Here is a 21,376-nt window from a genome sequence, read left to right on the forward strand (position 1 = left end):
CACTTGAGATTTGCCAGACTTTTCCATGGCATTTGTCCAGAGATGGGTGACATATGTGAGCAGATCTCCTGTTGATCAGCAGCGACGGAATCCATACTGGCTATAGTTTATTAGATGGGTGCCTTCTAGGTAGTGTAGGAGTTGGTAAGTGATAATTTTTTCCATTACTTTAGACAGAACTGAGGTAAGTGAGATAGGGCAGTAGTTGGATGGCAGTGACTTGACACCTTTCTTGGGAATGGGTTGAATATAGGCCAGTTTACAGGTTTGGGATAAACCAGTGGAGTAAGAGAGTATATATAGGTGACATAGGATAGGAGTCACTTCTGTTGCACAAACTTTCAGGACAATTGGAGAAATGCCATCAGGGCCAGGAGACTTTTTTGTGTCTAATTTTGACAGTATGTATTTTTCTGATCTGATCTTGGCAAAAGGATATAAGGGGCATTGTATGTTGGTCATCTATAATGGTTGGGGGGTGGGGGGACATTTACCATTGTCAGTTATGTATGCATTGGAAGCAAAGTGTGAAGCCAGGAGATTGGCTTTTTCTGTGGGTGATGATGCAATAGAGCCATCTGGGTATGATAAAGGTGGGAATAGTGTTGGGCAGAAGTTACGTCCAATTGCTTTGGTGAGAGAACAAAAGGCTCGGCTACCATTTGGACAGGCTGCTAGTTTCCTGCTTTTTGCTCTTTCGAACTCTGTTTTTAGAAGCATTGATTTTTTTTTTTTTTTTTGCATCTATTTTGGACTTCAGTATAAGCTCTAAAGGAAGTCTAAGCTCATAAGCTCTAAAGCTCTTTATTTGAGTCAGTTACGGTATGTTTGGTTTTTTGTTTGTACAGCCTTGGCACATTTTTTGAAGAAACAGGGTTTAGTTAGGGAATGGCAGTTCAAAGTAGTGTGGAAAATGTATGTTTCCATGCTGGCGAGGATTACTTCGGTGATAAGTTTGGTGGATATGTTTGGGTTGGAAGGCCAGAAGCAATAATTCAACCATGGGAATGTTGTATAGAAGTTACAGAGGTTGTCCCACTGGGCACTGTTATAATATCAAACTACTCTTGTATGGGAGTGGATGTGTAAGCATTGTTGCATGGGGGGAGTAGATGAACACTAGATTGTGGTCAGAATTACCTAGGGGACCCACTACTTTCACTATGTATTTAGAAGGGTCATTTGTGAGGTAGAGATCTAGGGTGTTTGCGAAGTGGTTCAGGTTATCTGGTATTCTTGTTGGCATATTCTTGTCTGAACAAGTTGTGTTGTGTAAAGTCATTAGTGATGGCAAATATTTCAGCATCTCTGCCTGCAATATCTGTACAACTGGAGGAGCTGGTGTTGTGTACATTAAAATATCCTAGGAGGATAATTTTGCTGTTGGAAAAGTGGGACTGGAGAAAATCAATTTTTAAGGAGAGGGAATTAAAGAGTTCAGAGTGGTTGGTTGCATTGTGGGAGCAATAGAGACAGCAAATGAATTTGACTGAGTGGGGAAGGGATATTTTCAACCAAAGAAGGTCAAAGTTGGGTGATTCTAAGTTAGGTGCTTTCTGGCAAGGTATGTCAGAGCAGATGTATGTGCAGACGCCACCCTTGGGTCAAAGGAGTTAAAGAGTGTGTAGTTTGGAAGGTTGAGATAAATAATATAGGCATAGAATAAGAGGCCATCCCTCAGAGTTTATAATGGTGTTGATTTGAGCAGAATTTTGCATAGAGAGTGATTGGAGTGAAATGCATTGTTTCAGAGTGTGGTGAGTGCAAAAACAATGAATGAGTACAAGGTATGGTACAGCAAAATGTGTATGTCTGTGAGCAAGGACCAAAGACCTCCCATGATGGATCATTGGCTCTGTAGAGGTCTATTGATGATCATAATTAATATAATTAAATTAAAAATGCCAAGAAATTATATTCATGTTTAATCCCTTATCCAAAGGGTAAGCAAACAGAGGATCTTCTCAAGAAAGTAATGACTTCAAAGCACACATCCTTCCAGGCATGTATGGAAACAGCCACTATCCAGTCTGGTTTCAATCTTTTTTTAGGTCTCATTATTGGAAGCCAGACCCAGAAGAGATACCAAAGTCAAAATAATGCACAATTCATTATACTTCCTATATATAAGTAGTGAAAAGGTGTGACACCTTATTATTAAAATACTCTGGATTAGAAAGACTAGTTGTAGAAATTTTTTTTTCACTTGGTTATAAATTAAATTTAAAATGCCAAGAAATTATATTCTTGATTAGTAGGACTACCTATCTTCTTTTCGGCAAGATAGCAGTCATTACCAAACATTGATCTCATAGTGCAATGCTAAGTCAGATTTTGAGAAAGGTTAAGTCGAGAAGAAAAATGTGTGAAGGACTTCAGATAACATTTGTTTTCATTTTTCATGGAAAATAGTAAAGGATGCTTATTTAAGAAAACTATACTTTATTACATAGTAATTATAATTAAAATTTTTTAAAAAACATTATTTCAAATTATAATTTTTAGTGAAGCTTCGGAGGATTCAGGATCAAGAGTATCCTTTAATACGAGAATTGATGCACTGTTACGAAAAAAAGCAATTTGTTCTGCAAGAAAATGAAACAGGTGATATTATGGTGAGCCATATACTGATTTGATTTCCTTAAGATTAGTTTTTAATATAAAAGTAAGACCATTGTGTAATTTTTCTTTAAATATATCTCAACTTTTCTTTAACCTTATCACAACAGTACTAAATATATGATTGTTGTGATAAAGCATGAAATGAAAATATTGTAATATCAATTTCTTCTCTATCTAGTTATTAATCTTGTGATATATTAAATACTCATCTAATTAACAACTTTTCATGTTTGTTGAATTCAGTTTCAGTAAAATAAAATGCTCCTGATGCATAAAATGTAGTTAAACAAGTATATGGTTGACCAAGTTTTACTACATTGATTTCTAAAAATTTTTTATGTCCATTTTTTTTTATCACTATTTGATCCAACTTACAAAGATCATTAGACTCATTAGAGAAGATCCACTCTTATGACCTCCTAAAAATTCATTCAAGATAAATGCACTATATGCAGTCTCTGATAGTGCACTCCACTCATTTTCTTTCAAAGAATTTTTTATACTTTGCATTGCATGCCATTCTTTTGATCGGCTTCAATGGCTAATGCCCAAGGATGGCTTCTTACTCCCTTTTAGTATGAAATCTCTACTGTATTTGTTTGATAAAATTCTCTCTCTCTCTCTCTCTCCAACTTGTATGTGTTTATCATAATAACCTTCCTTCCTTTTTTCTTGTTTACTAGTTCTGTAAATTATGCTGCCATTCGGAGGTTATATGCATAAGTAAGGTGTCCTTATTACCTCCAATTGGTGAAAGCGATCATGTGGTATTGACTTGGGAGGTTGCAAAATCTGTGGATTTTTCTGTTAAGAAGGGGTATATACGGAACTACAGGTTAGGCAATTATAACAAGCTTCGGAGTGAGTTTGCAGCCATTCCATAGCAGAACATATTGCAAGGGAAAGATGCTAGCAGCGCATGGGATAAAATCAGCGGGTATCTGAGGAAAGCAATATCAGATTGTGTCCCCATGGTCAGGAGGTCAAACAAGGCAGGCGTTAAATGGATGAGCAGTAGTATCAAGCTTGATCTGCAAAAAAAGAAAAGGTTATGGAGAATTTACAAGGAGAAAGGCGACCAGTACACCCATGAGCAGTACAAGGCTCAAGCTAGGAAGGTTACCAGCATAGTAAGAAAAGCTAAATCAGATTATGAGAAGACCTTAGCCAAAGAGATCAAGGGTAATCCCAAAGAGTTCTTCCACTATGTGGCAAGTAAGAGGAAGAATGACTTTGGAAGGATAACTTTAGTGGGTGCTGATGGTATTGAGGTGACAAAATCTGATGTAATAGTCGAGTTACTGAGTGATCACTTTTCAAAAGTCTATCACCCAAGTGAGGATATCTCTATACCTGTAGCAATACCTAATGTGAGAATTGAAGCTAAAGAATCAGAGGTATTAAATATATTGCAAAATTTAAATGCAAACACTGCTGTAGGCTTAGATGGAATATCAGCTCAGGTGTTGCGTGAATGTGCAAATGAATTGTCAACCCCTCTTACTTGGATATTTAATTTAAGTTTGAACTCTGGTATGGTCCCTAGGGAGTGGAAGTTAGGCAAAGTGGTTCCTTTGCATAAGGGTGGCTCTAAAACTGCAATAGTTAATTACAGACCAATCACCATCTCAGGAGTAGTGGTAAAAGTATTGGAAAAGTTGGTTAAAGACAAAATTCAAGAATGGGTGGATCAGGATATGATACTCTATAGAGGCCAACATGGTTTTGTTAAAGGTAGATCCTGCCTTAGCAATCTATTAACTATTCATAATAGAATAACATCTGAGTTGGACAAAGGAGCAGGCTACATAGTGGTACTTCTGGATTTTGCTAAGGCTTTTGACAGGATACCCCATAGAACACTGTTACGCAAATTGGAGCAGATGGGAATGGATATTAAATTGGTGATATGGATAGGAGAATGGCTCAGGGAGAGATACCATAAGGTGGTGTATGGAGGAGCCGAGTCCAGAATGAGGCAGGTGACCAGTGGTGTGCTGCAGGGCTCTGTGCTTGGGTCAATGTTGTTTAATTTGTATATAAATGATATAGGAAATGGCTTAAAGGGAGATATTCAGTTGTTTGCTGATGATGCAAAGTTGGGTAGCGCAATAAAAAATCAAGCTGATGTTGAAAGTTTGCAGGATGATTTAAATAAGCTGGTAAAATGGGCAAAAGATAATAGATGTCAGTTCAATGTGGAAAAGTGTCAAGTCATGCATTTTGGGATTAAAAGATTACCAGCTGTGTACTACATTGATGGAAAGCTACTCCAAGAGATTGATGAGGCTAGGGACTTAGGGGTGTTGGTAGATAGGGAGATGAAGTTCAGAGGACACATTGCTGTGTCCAAGATTGCACATAGGATTACTTGGTTGTTGAAGAACACACTGACATCCAGAGATAAAGAGGTTATTATTTCCCTTTATAAAGCATTGATACTTCCACATTTGTATTACTGTGCTCAGGTCTGGTCACCTGGATTCCTTGGAGATGAGGAGGCTGTGGAGAGGGTTCAGAGAAGAGTGACCAAGTTGGTGAGTGATATAAAAAATGCCCCCTACATTGATACATTGAGAGCTTGTGGATTGCAGAGATTGGTTGATAGGCGAAGAAGAGGGGCTATGATAGAAACATTTAAATTACTGAAAGGTTTTTATAGGATTGATGCAGGGGAAATGTTTGAGCTGTGTGATAGTGATGGAAGAACAAGAGGTCATCTCTGGAAATTAAAGAAGAGTGTGGTTAACAAAGTTGTCAGAACAAGGTTTTTTGCCTGGAGGGTGGTGAATGAGTGGAATTCATTGCCTGACTTAGTTGTGAGCTCTTCGCCTGTAAATAAATTCAAGAAGAGATATGACAGATATTGTTTTGCTAGTTTGGGTCTCCTGCGATGAGTCTACTGACTCCATGGAGATACCCATAATAATAATAATTTGTATGTTCTTGTAGCTGATATTCCATACCCTTGATATTGTTTTAGTTGTCCTCTGGCTTCAGTGTTTATTTCTGCTGAAATCCAAGCATTCATATATCCATACAGTAGTCTGTATACAGTCTCATCAAAGATATTATGCCAGTGATGGCCAGATGACATTATTCAGTCCTATCCAGTGAAATTATCAGTGCATATTTTGTATAATTGCTAAATTTTGTCTGTATTTTTATTATTCAAAACATGTTCCTTGTCTGTATAAAAAAATATGCAATAGATAATATTTTCTATTGAAAGACACACTATATTAATAATGCATTAAAACTTTTAATTATCCCTCTTCCAAATTGTTAATGTTTCACTTTTCTGTGTATACAGTTTGTATCCATAAGTCTGGTTATTAGCTCTACAACCACTTCATTGTTTCTGTCTTTTTGATTATTGGATCTCCAAACTACCAGTAACCAAATCTCTTAACCTAATTAGTAACTTTCTAATTGTAACTTACTAATAGTAACTTACTCCTCCTCTAAGTAAATATTATTTTTATGGCTATTTAGCCTATTTTTGTCTAGGAGTTCTCCTTTTATAATGATTTCATTGGCTTTTTACTCAAATTTTAGGTCATTACTGATGTTTTATATAGACAGTATGAAGAACACATAGGAGGAATAATTTGGACATACCTTTGTAGGATGTAGCTGACGGGCTTCTTATTCATCCCAGTGTATGCTGATATACATTCATCTGATGTTAAAGGAAGGAAGTATGATTGAAAGGAAAGGGGGTTGGAAATGTGGGGGGTAGAGAGATGTGGGAGAATTATTGGTGAGGCAAGAGGTATGTGAAAAATTTTGAAAAACCCGTTTTTTTTATTATTAAAGGTGGGCAGAGAATACTTTGGGAGGGGTTGAAAAATAGAAATTTTTGGGGAAGGAGGAGGATTATGATGGGATAAGATCAATGGTTGGAGTTATGGGGTGTGAGTCATTTTGACAGTGCATCGTCTTTGGAGCTTGTGGGGGAAGTGGAGGCTATGTCATGTCGGCTTGGTGTTTCTGTCTTTGGTGTATCTGCGTTGCCCCTATTGTCGGAGTTGTGACCTAATTTTTATGTTATGGCGCTTCCAGCTCTTGTAGATTATGTAGGGCCGGTGGACGTTTATTGAATTTTTGTTCGCATTTTATGGCTATCGTTCCTGATATTCTAAGCATTGTTTCGTTTTCTTGTATATCTGTTATTATGGCCTTGTCGATTTGTGGGGTATGTTTATGTTCGAAGGCGTGGACTGCTATTTCTGTTTTTCCTGTATTTTGTATCCTGTTTTTCTTTTTGGTGTTGCATTTTTTATTGTTTAAATGTTCAGGAATTGGGATTTTGCAGTCATGGAAGTGTTCGTGTAATCTTGCCCATAAAGATCTGATACTAGAACCTGTGTAGGTGACATTACAATCTTGTTGGCAAGGAAATTTGTAAACCACATTGTGGTGTTCTAGTATTTCTTTGTGATGTGAGATTTTGTAGGTTTTAGAAGTGTTGCCAATTTTTGGTTCGTGATGAACACCAGCTTATAGTCAGTGTGTTTAAAAATGTATTTGTATTCTTTGTATGTGTTCTGGGTGTATGGCAGTTTGATGATTTTTTGTGTTGGGAAGTTTGTTTTGGTTGTTGGATTGTTTTGACAGGTTCTTGCTGTTTTGTTGGCATAATTTATTAGCTGTTTGGGTAATTTCGATTTTTAAAAATCTGTGATAACTTCTTTATTTCTGTGTTGAGATAATTATGCGTAGTTGAAAACTTGTGAGCATTTATAAACTGGGCTAGGATGACTGATTTCTTAATTAAATAAGGATGGTATGAGTTAAAGTGGAGGTAGTTTCCGATATGTGTGGATTTGTGAAATATTGTCATGGCTAATCTCAGGTTTAGGAAATTGATGGATTTTTCATGTTCTGTTTCTATGGTGAATTTTAGTCTGTTACTGAAGTCGTTAAGGGACGCTTGTAAAATGGTGATGTTGGTTCTCCAATGCATAGAATATCATCCACTTATCGGCCATAAAAGATGACGCTGAGTAGGTGTGATTCTATGTGTGATAGGAATAATTCAGCTAATTGTCCGCTGATATTTTGGTCCATAAGGAGTCCAAAAATTTGGATATAAATGTTATTGTTAAATTTAAAGAAGTTTGAGATTACTAGTTTGATTAGGTTTATAATATCACTGGGTGTTAATTTTGTTCGTGAACCTAGGGTGTGGCCTTCTGTGAGTAGTGTGTGTGTGTATGATGTCTAATGTTCTGGAGATGTCTACGTTGGTCTATAGCGAAGTTGCATCCAATGAAGTGAGAACATCTTCTTGGGATAGAGGGTTTTTTATTTTTTGGAAAAGGTGGTCTGTGTTTTTTAATAATAGATTTTGACTTAGTAAGTAATGGTTTGAGTAGTTTGGCTATGAATTTTGATAAGGGTGATTGTGGTGGTGTTTTTGTAGACTATTGGGCGTACTGGGTAACCATCTTTGCGGGTTTTAATTTGTCCGAACAAATAAGGGGTATGTGTGGTGCAGTGTTGTGCTTTTCATTTTTATTTTATATTATTATTATTATGTGACACTTCCAGGGAGTCCAAAGACTCATCGAGGGAGAGTGTGGCAACAGCATCGAATGATTTACCACTTCCAACTACTAACCTTGCTCAAACTTGCTTAACTTTTTTCATGACCCATTAGTAGCAGAGGCTCTACCAATCGACCAACCTTTTTTGTCTATCTTGTTTTGATTTCTTAGAACGTGTAGGGTGTTGTTAATTTATTTTATGAGGTCAGGGGTAGGGTCATTTAGGACTTTTTGGTATATGTTTTGGTCATTTAAAATAGCTGCTATTTTGTTGTGGTAATCTGTTTGGTTTATGAAGACTATTGTGTCACCTTTGTCTGCTTTTGATCGTTATATTCAGGTTCTTTTTTTAATGATATAAGGGCTTTTTGTAGGTTGGGAGCAATGTTGAATTTTACTTTTATTTTGCTATTTAAGATGTTTATTTTCTGGAATATTATTTCTCATCCAATATGGCCATTATTCCCTGACAAAACAAGCCTTTCAAGATTAACAGAATCATGCTATCTTCCCCAGAGATTCCCATGATTATCACTTCCTTTCTGTTGCTGATTCTGATTTGGTGGTGAATAATTAATTGCTTGGTGTATGCAGCCACCTTTATTATTTTAGGTCCTGTATGTCTGTGTTTATAAAAAGCAAAAATTCCTAGCAGTCATTGGAACTTTGAATAGACACTTCAGTAAATAGATGCCTAGAACAACCCAAATAAAACTATATAAAATAATAGCCAAACCAATTCTGAAATATGGCAGTGAAACATGGACTTGGGGAGAACGAGATAAAAAAAACAAGTGGAAGCTGCAGAAATGAAGTTCCTAAGGCCGTTATAAAAGAATAGACTATAAAACAGGCTGTAAAAGAAGAGACAAGATAAGAAATGAAGAAATAAGCAAACAGTTATCCATAAGCATAATAGAAGACATCACAAACTATAGAAAGAACTGGAAAAACCACATAGAAAGAATGAATGAGGACAGACAGCCAAATATTGCTTGGAAATGTGAACCAAAGGGACACTGATCAAGAGGATGACCCAGGAGGAGATGGGCAGAAGACATTTTAAACCCTTGAAAACGTTACAGGCAAACAGTTGCCTAATACAGGAAGCCAAGAAGATGATGTATGTATAATTAAAGGACATCTCATTGTCTTCAAAGTCATGAAAAAAAAATGCTTCTGCTGCCATTCACTCCTATCCATTGCCATCCTTTTCATTTGGGTGTGATTGGCATTCTGATTTTCTAATCACTTGTTCCAGAAATTTCTGCCTTGTCCTTGCACTCTGTCTCTTACCCATCACTTTTCCTTCAAAAACCATTTTCAAGAAATTGCTGTACTGCAAAAGATGTCCTGTCCATTTTCCTCTTCTGTTTTGCACTGTGTTATTTTGATTGACTCTTACTCATTGGAATACTTCCTCATTGGTCACTTTTCCTGCTTAAGTTCAGTAAAACCGTATAACTGAAATGCTTCCAATCTTTTAGTGTGTCTTGTTTTGGTAAAATCCATATTTAACTTGCAATACTCCAAACATATATTTTTATGAATCTTTTTTTTTATAGTTTCAAATTTATGTTGGATAAAAATAAATATCTCATCTTTGTTAAAACCTCCATTGCCATTGAAATTCCACATGTTTTGTTTCTTTCCCTCTTCTATCATGTTCTGTTATATTTAAAACTTGAAACTTACAGTATGGTATCACTGTTCACTGAGATCTTAATGACTGGTGTGTTTCTACTTGTGACCAGGACTTTCTTTGGTTTTACTGGTATTTATAGTAATATTAATTTTTTTTTAAATTTTCTCATTAATCTGCAAAACATTTTGCATTCGTGTTTCTGAATCAACAATCACTGCAATGATATCTGTAAATCTAATCCAAGGTACAATATGACCATTTATGAGTATTTTTGACATTATTTCCTCTTTCATTTCATTTATGGCTTCTTTAATATATAAATTAAAAAGAAGTGAGAATAAGGAGCTCTTTTTATTTTAGTAGTTTTAGAATTCTTGCCTCTTCCAGTTCTAGCTGTTTGTTCTGAGTATAAGTTATATATAACCTTCCCATCTCTCCATTCTATGTTAGCTCTTTCCATACTTATAAACAATTTTTACCTGTCTTCTCAGTCAAATATCTTCTCCAAATGTACAAAAGCAATAGATGTCTTCTTTCCTACCTCCAATTTTTTTTTTCTGACGTTGGGTCCATACATGAGAAGTTGGTTGGTCAACTATTGTACATTAGCACTATATATGGGAAGAGAATTGGGAAACAAAAAACTTGTTCACATTGGATTTGAAGGCCTGTGTATTGTATTCTTTGGGCAACACATGGAAGAGAGGATTTTTTCACAATACAGCAGCAGCAGTAGGAATGAAGGAGGAGGAAGAGAAACTTATTCTATGATTATGGAGCTTGACTGTGAAGGGATATTGGATGGCAGCTGTACATGTTTCAATGGATTTGGTAGAGAGTCTGATAAACATTTACCATCTAAATATCTATAGAAGACATGCAGTAGACACTAGACACCTGTGCAAGAGTGGTTGGAGTGAGTTGGAAAGAGATGAGTCATTGAAATCAGATGAATCAGTATGACTGCTTTCTCCTATACTGCCTCAAGTATTTTTTGGGAGCTCTTAGGTGCACCTCTCTAGATGTGCAAGCAGTACTCAATGGATGGGGCAGATTTTTGATTTGTATGGGATTAAAAGCTGTTTGGGACAAAGTAATGCCTTGAACAAAAGAGGAATCCTCATTTTTTGGAATCCGAGGAAGCAATGGTTGTAATGTGTTTATGCAAAGAGAGTCTTTATGTCAAGGTAATCCCATGGAGAGAGAGAGAGATATCTTCTCTTTTCCCAGATTTTTCCTAAATCCAAAAGTGGGGTTCATTTAGGTTGCCTTATATTTATTTCTTACTCTGTTTTGTATTACACCCTCTGTCCAAAAAGAAACCGAACTTTTGAATAGAAAATAAAACACAGGCCAATTATTATTCAAATTATTTATTTCAATCAATATACTCTCCCTCAGCTTCGATACAGCATTTGGCACGGTCAATAAATTCATTAAATGAGTTTTTATATCAGTTTTTGGGATACTGTTGAGGGTCGTTGCTACTGCCGCTTGAACGTTTTCACTGGTATCATATCGCTTTCCTTTCATCAGCAAATGAAATCAGGGGAAGAGAAAGAAGTCACGGTGCTAAATCAGGTGAATATGGTGAGTGATCTAGCACGCAAATTGGATTTTGCTCAAAAACTGTCTCACAATGTTCGAACGATAAGGTGGTGTATTAACGTGCAAAAGTGACCAGCTGCCTGCATCACAATATTCATGCCGTATGCGATGAATTCTCGCTATCAATTGCTTCAAAACTTTGAGATAAAACTCACCATTGACCATTTGGCCAGGCGGAACAAATTCTTTGTGGATAATGCCCTTGGAATCATAGAAACAAATCAGCATTGTCTTTACTTTTGACTTCTTCAAGCAACTTTTTTTCGGATGCCCCTCTTCTGGTGGTCTCCACTCAGCACTTTGGCACTTTGTTTCTGGCTCATACTCAAAAGACCACGTTTCGTCACCAGTAACGATCGTTTCAAGGAAGTTTGAGTCCTTACGAGCGGTTTTAATGAGGTCCTTGCAGTGTTCAATTCGATACATTTTTTGGTTGTCGGTCAACTTGTGGGGAACAAATCACGAATTCAATTTACAAAAGCCCAAACTCTCAATCAAAATGTTGTGCACAGTTGATTTTGAAATCCGCATTCATCTTCAATCAATCTTGTGGATGATTTTGGGTTTTCTTTGATGAAATCATGCACTTTTTGGATGTTAACTTCACTCAGTCCAATTTTGGATATCCCGGCTTTTCATCATCCTCAAGCATCTCACGACCACTTTCAAATTGCTTAAACCACTCATAAACTTGAGTATGGGATAAGCATTCATTGCTGTATGCTTTTTGAAGCATTTGATGCATTTTGGTAAAACTTTTACTAAGTTTAACACAAAAGTCAATTGCAGCTGTCTGAAACTCATTTTCTGACCATTTGTCAAATCACTGTCACTGTTGGCACTATAACTCAGCTTCTAATGAAACAAATGTCATAAACAGTTGAAACAACACTAATGAAGGTTGCCGCTTTCTCGAACTAAAACATACAACAGGTGACACCACTAGTTTCTTCTATTTTTGAAATTTTCCGTTTCTTTTTGGACAGAGGGTGTATTTTGAGAATAACTTTTGAAGCATGTGACAAGAGATTAACTGTGCAATAATGTTTGCAATTCATACCTAGCTTTTTTTGTGTGTTTTTTCCTTTCATTGTTTCATTGGCAAAGTGCACTTTTAAAGTCTTCTTTTAAAATATTGTATCCTTTGCTTGAATCATATTTTTTGGCTATTACATTCATATGTAAATCCTGTCTGTTATACAGTTCTTCCAGATATTGCCTCCATCTCTTCCACTTTGAAATTTTTCACTTTGAAAATTTTTTGAAATCCACTTTGTAATATTATCTTTCCTTTATTAATCATTGTATTCAATGTCTTTTTTCCTTCTTTCATCACAATCTCCTGGCATCTTTTATGCATCAACTTTCCTTCATTCTACACTGAAATAATTCTCCTCCTTAATCTTACATATTCCTTTTTACACTTATTATTCTGCTTATTTTTGTCAATCTATTCATTTAATAATCAATTAATTTGTTATCCAAGGTGTTCTGGGCTCCCTATATAGATAATTGTCATAATTAAGCCAGGGACAATTATCGTCCTGCTGCACCAAGTATGACAAGACTGCATGTTCTCACAACACTTCACAACATAAAAGTGGCTGTATCCGAGGGTTAAGTAGAGAGCAGTCTTGTGTGAGAAAACTTGATCCATTAGAGGAGGCCCATTTCACACTATATCATCATCTTCGAACATGAGGAGTTCTGCTGATACTATGACGAGGAGTATGAGAGTGACTACTAGAATAACGTCTTTGTGGTGAGACGGAACCGTGATCTTCTGTTTCCTCCATAACCACCACCATACCAACTATAGGTCAAGGTCCAGGCTGGAAAGCTAATTCAAGGCCTCATCCATCACCTTGTGGATGTCCTGTAGGCCACCACCGTGAAATTGGCACCTTGGGCAGTTGTACACAATATGAGTAATCGTCTGAGCCACGGGAGAACAATTACAATAAGGGTGATTTGACAGCCCTCATTTATGTAGAAGATAAACAGGATCAGAACTAGTCAGGGCAGATGTGGCTATCTTCTACATAAATGGGAGCTGTCAAATCACCTTTATTGTGATTTGACAGGAAGCCGTTTGTTGGGAGATTGTTGCACCAGTATTCTCTCCATATGTCAGATATTGATGGCAGCACAGCTGAAGAGAGTTCGTCCATGGACCAGAGAGGCTTTCTAGATTTTAGGCGAAGACTAGGTGGATTTATGAGAGTCTGGTGTAGGGGTAGGAATGGGTTGCTCATTGCTTTATTAAATTCCTTAATCGAGGCGTGTCTTCTCTGTATGTGTGGTGAAGCAATGTTAGATAGAACAGGCAGCCAGGAGAGAGGGGTGCATCTCACTGTCCCACTAATTGTGCGCATGGTAGAGTTCAGCTGGGTGTCGATAATGTTAGTGTGTGTACTTCTTTCCCAGACAGGGCACAATATTCTGCTGCAGAGTATGCGAGGGCTGGTGCAGACGACCTTAGGACTTCTGCACCACAATGCCAGGTTGTTCCATCAAGCCTTGAAATGATGTTATTTCTGGTTTTAATTTTATTGGAGAGGTTGATGATGTGCCTTTTATAGGTTAGGCTTCTGTCCAGGCTCACTCAAGGTATTTTGGTTGAGGCTCGTGTTCTACCATTTTTCCACAGAAAGAAAGGTTGAGTTGTCGATTCGCTTCTGCATTGTACTAGTGAAATACTGAGGACACTGTTTTCGTTGGATTTGGCTTCAAGTACCACTGCTTGAAGTAATCTTCAGAGTGTTCAGGTCTGTATTCAAGGTTGATTTTAAGTTGGTAAAGGAGGTAGATTGATGTAAGATCGCTAGGTCATCGACGTACATAAACTTGCTTGATGAGGTAGATCATACACATAGATATTAAAAAGTATAGGGGATAACACAGAGTCCTGAGGAAGACCGTTGTGAAGGAATCTGGGCCTGCTCTTTTTTTCTGCCAATATGGACCCGGATCTTTCTGTTGGAGAGAATAGATTCAAAAAGTTGTAGAGTTTTTTTTACATTTTATAATATTTCCTAGTTTTAGGAGGAGGCCCCTGATCCTGTAGTGGTGCTACCATAGTATTCTGTAACACTCACTTGAGAGCACTTATGTGGAAATTATTATTATTTTTATCATCATCATCAGACTGTGGGGGTCAAACAACTCATTGCAGGAGGTCCTCCATTATATACACACAGCTTATCCTACTGTGACCTGAATGCATTCGCTGTCTCCATATCCACCACACTTCCAGGCAATGAATTCCAATAACCCACAATTTTCCACACAAAAAACCTACTCCTGACCTCCTTGATCACACCATCCTTTTACAGCATCCACGAATAGCCTCTTGTTCTTCTCCTGCATTCTATGAAAAATCTGATCCACATTAATCCAGTAATAACCCCTTGCCCTTCCTCCCTCCCTCCTTCCTTCTGTCCACTAGACTGCAGTTTGCATTTCCTTATTCTGTCTTAATACCCAGCATTCCATCTGGAATGTTGGGTATGAAGTCAATCGTCTCTGAACCGTTTCCAACATCTCTTTGTCCTTTTAAAAACCCAATCACCAAATCTCTATATAGTAATTCAAATGCAGTCTGATTAAAGCTTTATACAATAGAATAATAACATTCATACTAGTGCATGTCAGTGTTCTCTACATCATTGCCATAATATTATACGGGCGACTCCAGGGAGTCCTTGGACTCATCAAGGGAGGCCCTAAACATCATGTCCACACAACTATACGACATTCTCACAGTATCTATCATACCTTGCCTTGAACTCACTCACCATCATAGCACCCACAACAGACTCTGGCAGCTTATTCCACTCATTTACCACTCTAAAAGTAAAGAACCCAGCTCTAACACCCCTGCTAACCACACTCTTGCCCAGCTTCCATAGGTGTCTGCTAGTTCTCCCACCACCAGTCCTGATCTCAAAAATATCCTCTGAATTAATCCTATAGAAACCCTTTAGCAATTTGAATGTCTCAATCATATCTCCCCTTTTCTGCCTATCAACTAATTTCTGCAACCCACAAATCTTCAACCTGTTCTCATATGGTTCATTCCATAGACCCGCTATCATCTTAGTCACTCGCCTCTGGATCCTCTCCACCTCCTCCCCATCAAGGAACCTAGGTGGCCAAATCTGGGTACAGTAGTCGAGATGAGGTCTGATTTAGCTCCTTTTGCAATGTGCCCCCCCTAAACTTCATCTCCCTATACACCAACACTCCCAAGTCCCTGGCCACATCAATCTCCTGGAGTACAGTTCCACCAATGTGGTATACTGCTGCTAATCTTTTCACCCCCAAAATGCATAACCTTACATTTTGTCACATTAAATTGACATCCATTCTCCTTAACCCAGAACTCCAATCTATCCACGTCATCCTGCAAGATTTTGACATCTGCATTCACTATCGCCCTACCCAACTTTGCATCATCAGCGAACAAATGAACTGTTCCTCTTAGATCCTTCCCTATATCGTTAATGAACAGATTAAACAGCAGTGGTCCAAGAAAAGAACCCTGTGGCACACCACTAGTCAAAGGCCGTCTTTTGGACTCCTGAATAAACTACTCTCTGATATCTCCATCAACCACCCACCCACCCATCCATGTCACCAACCCTATATCCATTCCCATATGTTGTAGTTTACGGATTAGAATTCCATGTGGTATCCTGTCAAACACCTTTGCCAGGTCCAGCAGTATCACTGTAAACCCATTACCCTTATCCAGTTCAGCTGTCACCTTGTTATAAAACTTGAGCAAGTTACTGAGGCATGATCTACCTTTCACAAAGCCATGCTGTCCCCCATACAGTATCTCATTTTCATCAATCCATTCCTGTATTTTTCCCTTGACTACTTTCTCCAAGACCTTGACAACGACTCCTGATATGCTGATCGGTCGGTAATTTGCAACCGTAGTCTTGGATCCTCCTTTATGCAGTGAAACTATTTTCCCCTCTTTCCACGCCTTCGGGACTAAGCCAGACCTGAGACTCAGATTAAACAACATGGTCAAGGGCACTGATAATTCATTAGCCGCTTCATGCAAGACCCGTGCCGGTATACCATCCAATCCCACAGATGTATTCACATTAAGGTTCTGTAATAGACTATTCACCTCCACTTCATTCATCACAATTCCCATATAAACTAATGGTTCCTTCATTTTTTCAATGTCACCATCTGGATGATATACTTTTGCAAAGTGCTCACTCAGTAACTCCACTATATCGACTTATTCAGTGACCTCCTTACCATCGTCATTCCTTAAAATCATTTTGCCGTGTACAGTTTTTTTCTTGCTTGCAGCACATTGAAAGAACTGTTTGGGATTCTCTTTAGTTGCATAGCTAGTTTCCTTTCATAATTCGCTTTTGCTTTTTTTACCACACTCGTTACCCTTCTGGCCTGCACTTTATACCATTCATGTGCCTGCAGGTCACCCATTTCTTTAAATTCCCTCCACAGTTGTTTCTTTTTTTGCAGCTCAAGCTTAATGGTGTTATTCATCCATTTAACGCCTACTTGTTTTACTATTCGGACCCTAGGTATACAATCAGCCATAATCTCTTGTAAATACTCCTTGACCACTTCCCATGCTCTATTGACATCCAGCCCTTGCAGTTGTACATGCCATGGCACTGATCCAGGCAATCTCCTAAGCTTGTCATACTTGCCAGCACAGTAATTCCACATATACCCTGTCTTAATCGAAAATTCCACACCTTTAGCCACCTCCCAGGTCAAAACCTTATGATCACTTTCACCAATAGGTGGCAACATGGTTATATTCATTACAGTCAAATTCTAAGATGGGATTGGGTTACCAGGTCAAGCACTCTCACACCCCTAGTATTTTCAATTACATGCTGTCTCAGATAGTTATCCCTTAATAATTGAATAAAATCCATTTCCTTCCTCACATGTGTCCTCTCCTCCTTCCACTCAATGTTACTATAGTTGAAATCCCCCCATAATAATTACCATCCTTCCACTCATTTCATTAATTTGTTTATGCATACTATCTCCACCATCTATTCCATCACCTGGTCTATAGCAGCACCCAACTGTATATTTTATTCTGCCAGTCTCAATCTCACGCCAAATAGCCTCAAATGAGCTCTTTTCACTATCCTGCGATACAACTTCAATTCTCCTTGGCTGCAGTTCACCAGCTATCATCAATAACATCCCTCCCCCCATTTTATTCTCTCTGTCCCTCCTAAACACACTATAACCTACACATTCTAGCCCACTAACTATATCATCTTCCGTCAGCCATGTTTCACTAATGCCAATAACCTGTGGCCAGGAAGAGCCAATCAAGGCCAAAAATTCTTCCTTCTTGTTCTTAATACTTCTGGCATTAGGATACATGAAATGCAGTGATCCCTTTGTCCCACCCCTATCTTGATGCATTATTCTAAATATCGCATTCCCATTTTTTGTCCTTAGTACTGGCTCGGGTACATTATATACATTCTTACACTCAACTGTCTCACTGATGTCCGCATATCCCCCCCCCTTCCTTGGTACTTCTAGTTTCCCTGGTTCTACACATCCATTTTCACTTCATTCAGCAACACTTTTTCCAGTCTTCGCACACCAAATCCATTCAAATGCAGGTCATCCATCTTGTATAAATCCTTTCTCCCATCAAACTCATTCCACGCGTCCACGAATTCCACACCACACCGTCTGCATAACCTGCGCATAATGTCATTTGCGATTATGGCCCTCCTTCTAAACTCCTCTCTGTCATACCGTGGCAACAGACTCACCATTCTAATTCTGTCACTCTTTTCTTTTGCTACCTTTAACAATACTTTCAAGTCCTCTCTCATAAAAAATTTATCTCCTTTCAATTCATTTGTGCCCACCACAACTATCAATTCTTTCACCCTCTGTTTTTGCGCTCTAATACTCTTACTTACATCCTTAAATTTCGCACCCGGTAAGTACGATTTAGTTAAACTCGCATCTGTGACTCCTTTTAATAACGAGTCACCATACAACACTCTTTCCTTCATTTCAGAAACTCTCCCACTCTTACGCTTGTTTTTACTTTCAAACACTTGTTTATTTACGTTAGCCGAATCACTCTGGAAAGAGTTTTGCAGGTGCTCTAATTGCTGCTGCGCATTTTGTATCACTGCATGCAACCTAGCAATCTCACTTCCTACAAATAATTCCTCATTTTTTTTATCATTTAAACCATTTTCTCTATCTGTAAGTTGCTTTCACTCTTTCTTTGATCACCGCTCTCATTGCCATCTTGTACATTGCAATTCCCCTATCAAGCCACTATTTTCACTCACATTCTGGCTTTCTTCAACCATAACTGTCTCACAACCTGACACATACTTCAACTCCTCACTTTGCTTACACTTTCTGCACATTCTCCCACCACTATCACTTCCAATCCAGACTCCAGCCTTATTCGGGAATGCATACATATCACACACATCACATTGGACAAACTCTCTCGCATTACAGTTTTTGAACAATGGCGTCGTATTTTTGGACGCCATTATATTACGTCGCATTGGCGCCATATTCAAATCTATCAACGTATCGTTAAATACTAAATTAAATCACAGCATTCACACCAAAATCACACAGACACAACAAGCTACCAAAATTAGACAACATTACGTTATGATTTAAACCTATATTCTAATTTTCACTCAAAATTATACTTAGCTTTCAGGAGCTCTCTGAAAACACTACCGACCGTGTAGCCCTCTAGCGGGCTTCCGCCCACTGTGCTGTACTCACAATTTTAGCAAAATGTCCCTGAAATTTCAAGTCCCTATCCACCATCACCACTGGATCTCTCATCGCCTCCTCTTCTATGATATCCTCACCAATATTATACTCTGCATCCCATCCCATCTGTGCTTCCCAAGTTGCATTGAACTGGTAATCCCATTTATTTGTCCATTTGCAAAATCTGTTCAAGTCCACTTGCAAGACTACAGCATTCTTTCTACTCCTCATAGTCCTTCCCAACTTTGTATCATCTGCAAATAACTGTATATATCAGCATTCAAGCCTGTCTTAATGTTATTTACATAAACTTGAACAGACAGCAGTATCCCCGAAACAGACCCTTGGGGAATGCCACTAGTGACTTCCTTCTTCTGGGATATAGCTCCCCCCCCCCCCATAGACAACTTTCTGATACCTATCAAACAGCCAGTCTCCAATCCAGTGCACGAATGTTGATGTCATGTGGCAGTCAACCAAAGGCTTTAAAAAAAATCTAAATATACTACTGTGTATGTATCCCCTTTGTCCAGTGCGCCTGGTTATTATTATTATAATTGTTATTCAGGCCTTGGAGTCAGGAGACTCATCATGAGAGGACCTTCCTAGGAAACACAAAGTCTATCATACCACTCCTTGAACTCATTGACCTTTCTTGCTCTCACCACTCTATCAGGCAGTGCATTCCACGGTTCAGTCACCCTCCACGCAAAGAAACCACTCCTCACCCTCTTGCTTGCAGCTTCCTTTCGTAACTTTCAGGTATGGCCCCTTGTCATCGCTTCTTCTTGTCGTTCTACCAAGTGAAAAAACTCCCCATTGTCAATCCTGTAACTGCCTCTCAACAGTTTAAAAGTCTCGATCATATCACCTCTCCTTCTTCTATCCACCAAACTCTGCAGTCCACATTCCTTCAGCTGATCCTCATCACTAACATTGTACTACAGTCCTGAAACCATCTTTGTTATCTGCCTCTGTACCCTTTTCACAGTTAATTTATCCCCTTAAAATCCTGGAGACCAAACTTGAGAACAATAGTCTAAGTATGGTCTGATCAGAGTCTTATACAACAGGATGACAATTCTTTTATCTCTACAGGTCAGCATCCTTCTCAGTATTGCAGCAATTATCTGGGTTACCTTCACCACCTTTGCAATATGCTCCCTGAATTTCAGTTTTCTATCAGTTATCACCCCCAGATCTCTTGTCTACCGTACTTCCTCCAGTACAGCTCCTCCAATTGAGTATGCAGCCTTCCATCGATGTATCCCAAACTTCAAGACTTTACTTTTTGCTGCATGAAACCGACCCCCATTCATTTGCCCATCTGTCCAGTTTATTCAAATCCTGTTGCAGGGCTGCCACATCTGCACTATTACTAATAATCCTGCCCAGCTTCACATCATCTGCAAACAACTGAATATCCCCTTGCAATCAGGGGTGTAGTCGAGCCAGGGTGACGCCCTGGTACTTTTTAAAAACTATCAAAATTTTTTAATTCATTATAATGAATTATAAGAATTATAATAATGAGACATAATGCATTTCCAGCTTTTGGTCAAAAAACAGTAGCTTGCCGCTCTTGTCATTTTCTCTTCAGAAAACAAGGCAATCTCTCTGTCATATAGCAGTTGCAATAATAATAATAATAATGCTGCACTTCGTACTCTAGATTTTTGTTTCCAAGGTAGAGCTCTGGCACTATTTCTTTTAGGACTACACCCCGGCTTGCAATCTATTGTCAATGTCATTGATATAAAGGTTAAACAATACAGGTCCCAGTACTGAGCCCTGTGTAACCCAACTTGTAACCTTCTGCCTTCTTGATATTGCTCCACCATACAAAACTCTCTGCTACCTATCCCAATGGCTTTAACAGGCCTTTAAAGCCCACAACCTTCCAAGCATGCTTGGATTTCGTAACCGAAATACGAGGATATAATGGTCACTCCTATGCCTTAAGGTATTCTTGGCTGTATCCCTGTGTGTTCAAGGGGCCGGTTTGCCTGCTTGTGGGATGAAAAACACCAGATAAACTGGCGGAAAAAACGCTACTGCCTGCACCCAAGACCGGCTAACTTGGCTATGGCTGAGGAAGATCCTTCAGCTTCTCACGTCTCCGACGGGAATTGAACCTAGGACACTCCTTCCC

At 38.5% G+C, this 21,376-nt stretch overlaps 1 protein-coding gene across 2 annotated transcripts in view; it reads left to right on the forward strand.

Moving 5' to 3' along the window:
* Positions 1 to 21,376, forward strand: part of LOC150100732 (ras association domain-containing protein 1-like) — a 186,229-nt gene that overhangs the window by 159,697 nt on the left and 5,156 nt on the right. Inside the window, exon 9 of one of the 2 annotated variants that reach the window (XM_090401801.1) lies at positions 2,506 to 2,615. The exons of the other annotated variant lie outside the window; for it this stretch is intronic. Coding sequence (XP_090257927.1) covers positions 2,506 to 2,615 — 110 coding nt within the window. The remainder of the gene's footprint in view (positions 1 to 2,505; positions 2,616 to 21,376) is intronic. 2 annotated transcript variants of the gene reach the window in all.

The sequence above is a fragment of the Typopeltis vanoorti genome, chromosome 12 (genome assembly GCF_054136105.1).
Source record: "Typopeltis vanoorti isolate ZY-2024b chromosome 12, IOZ_Tvanoo_1.0, whole genome shotgun sequence".
Taxonomy (NCBI): domain Eukaryota; kingdom Metazoa; phylum Arthropoda; class Arachnida; order Uropygi; family Thelyphonidae; genus Typopeltis; species Typopeltis vanoorti.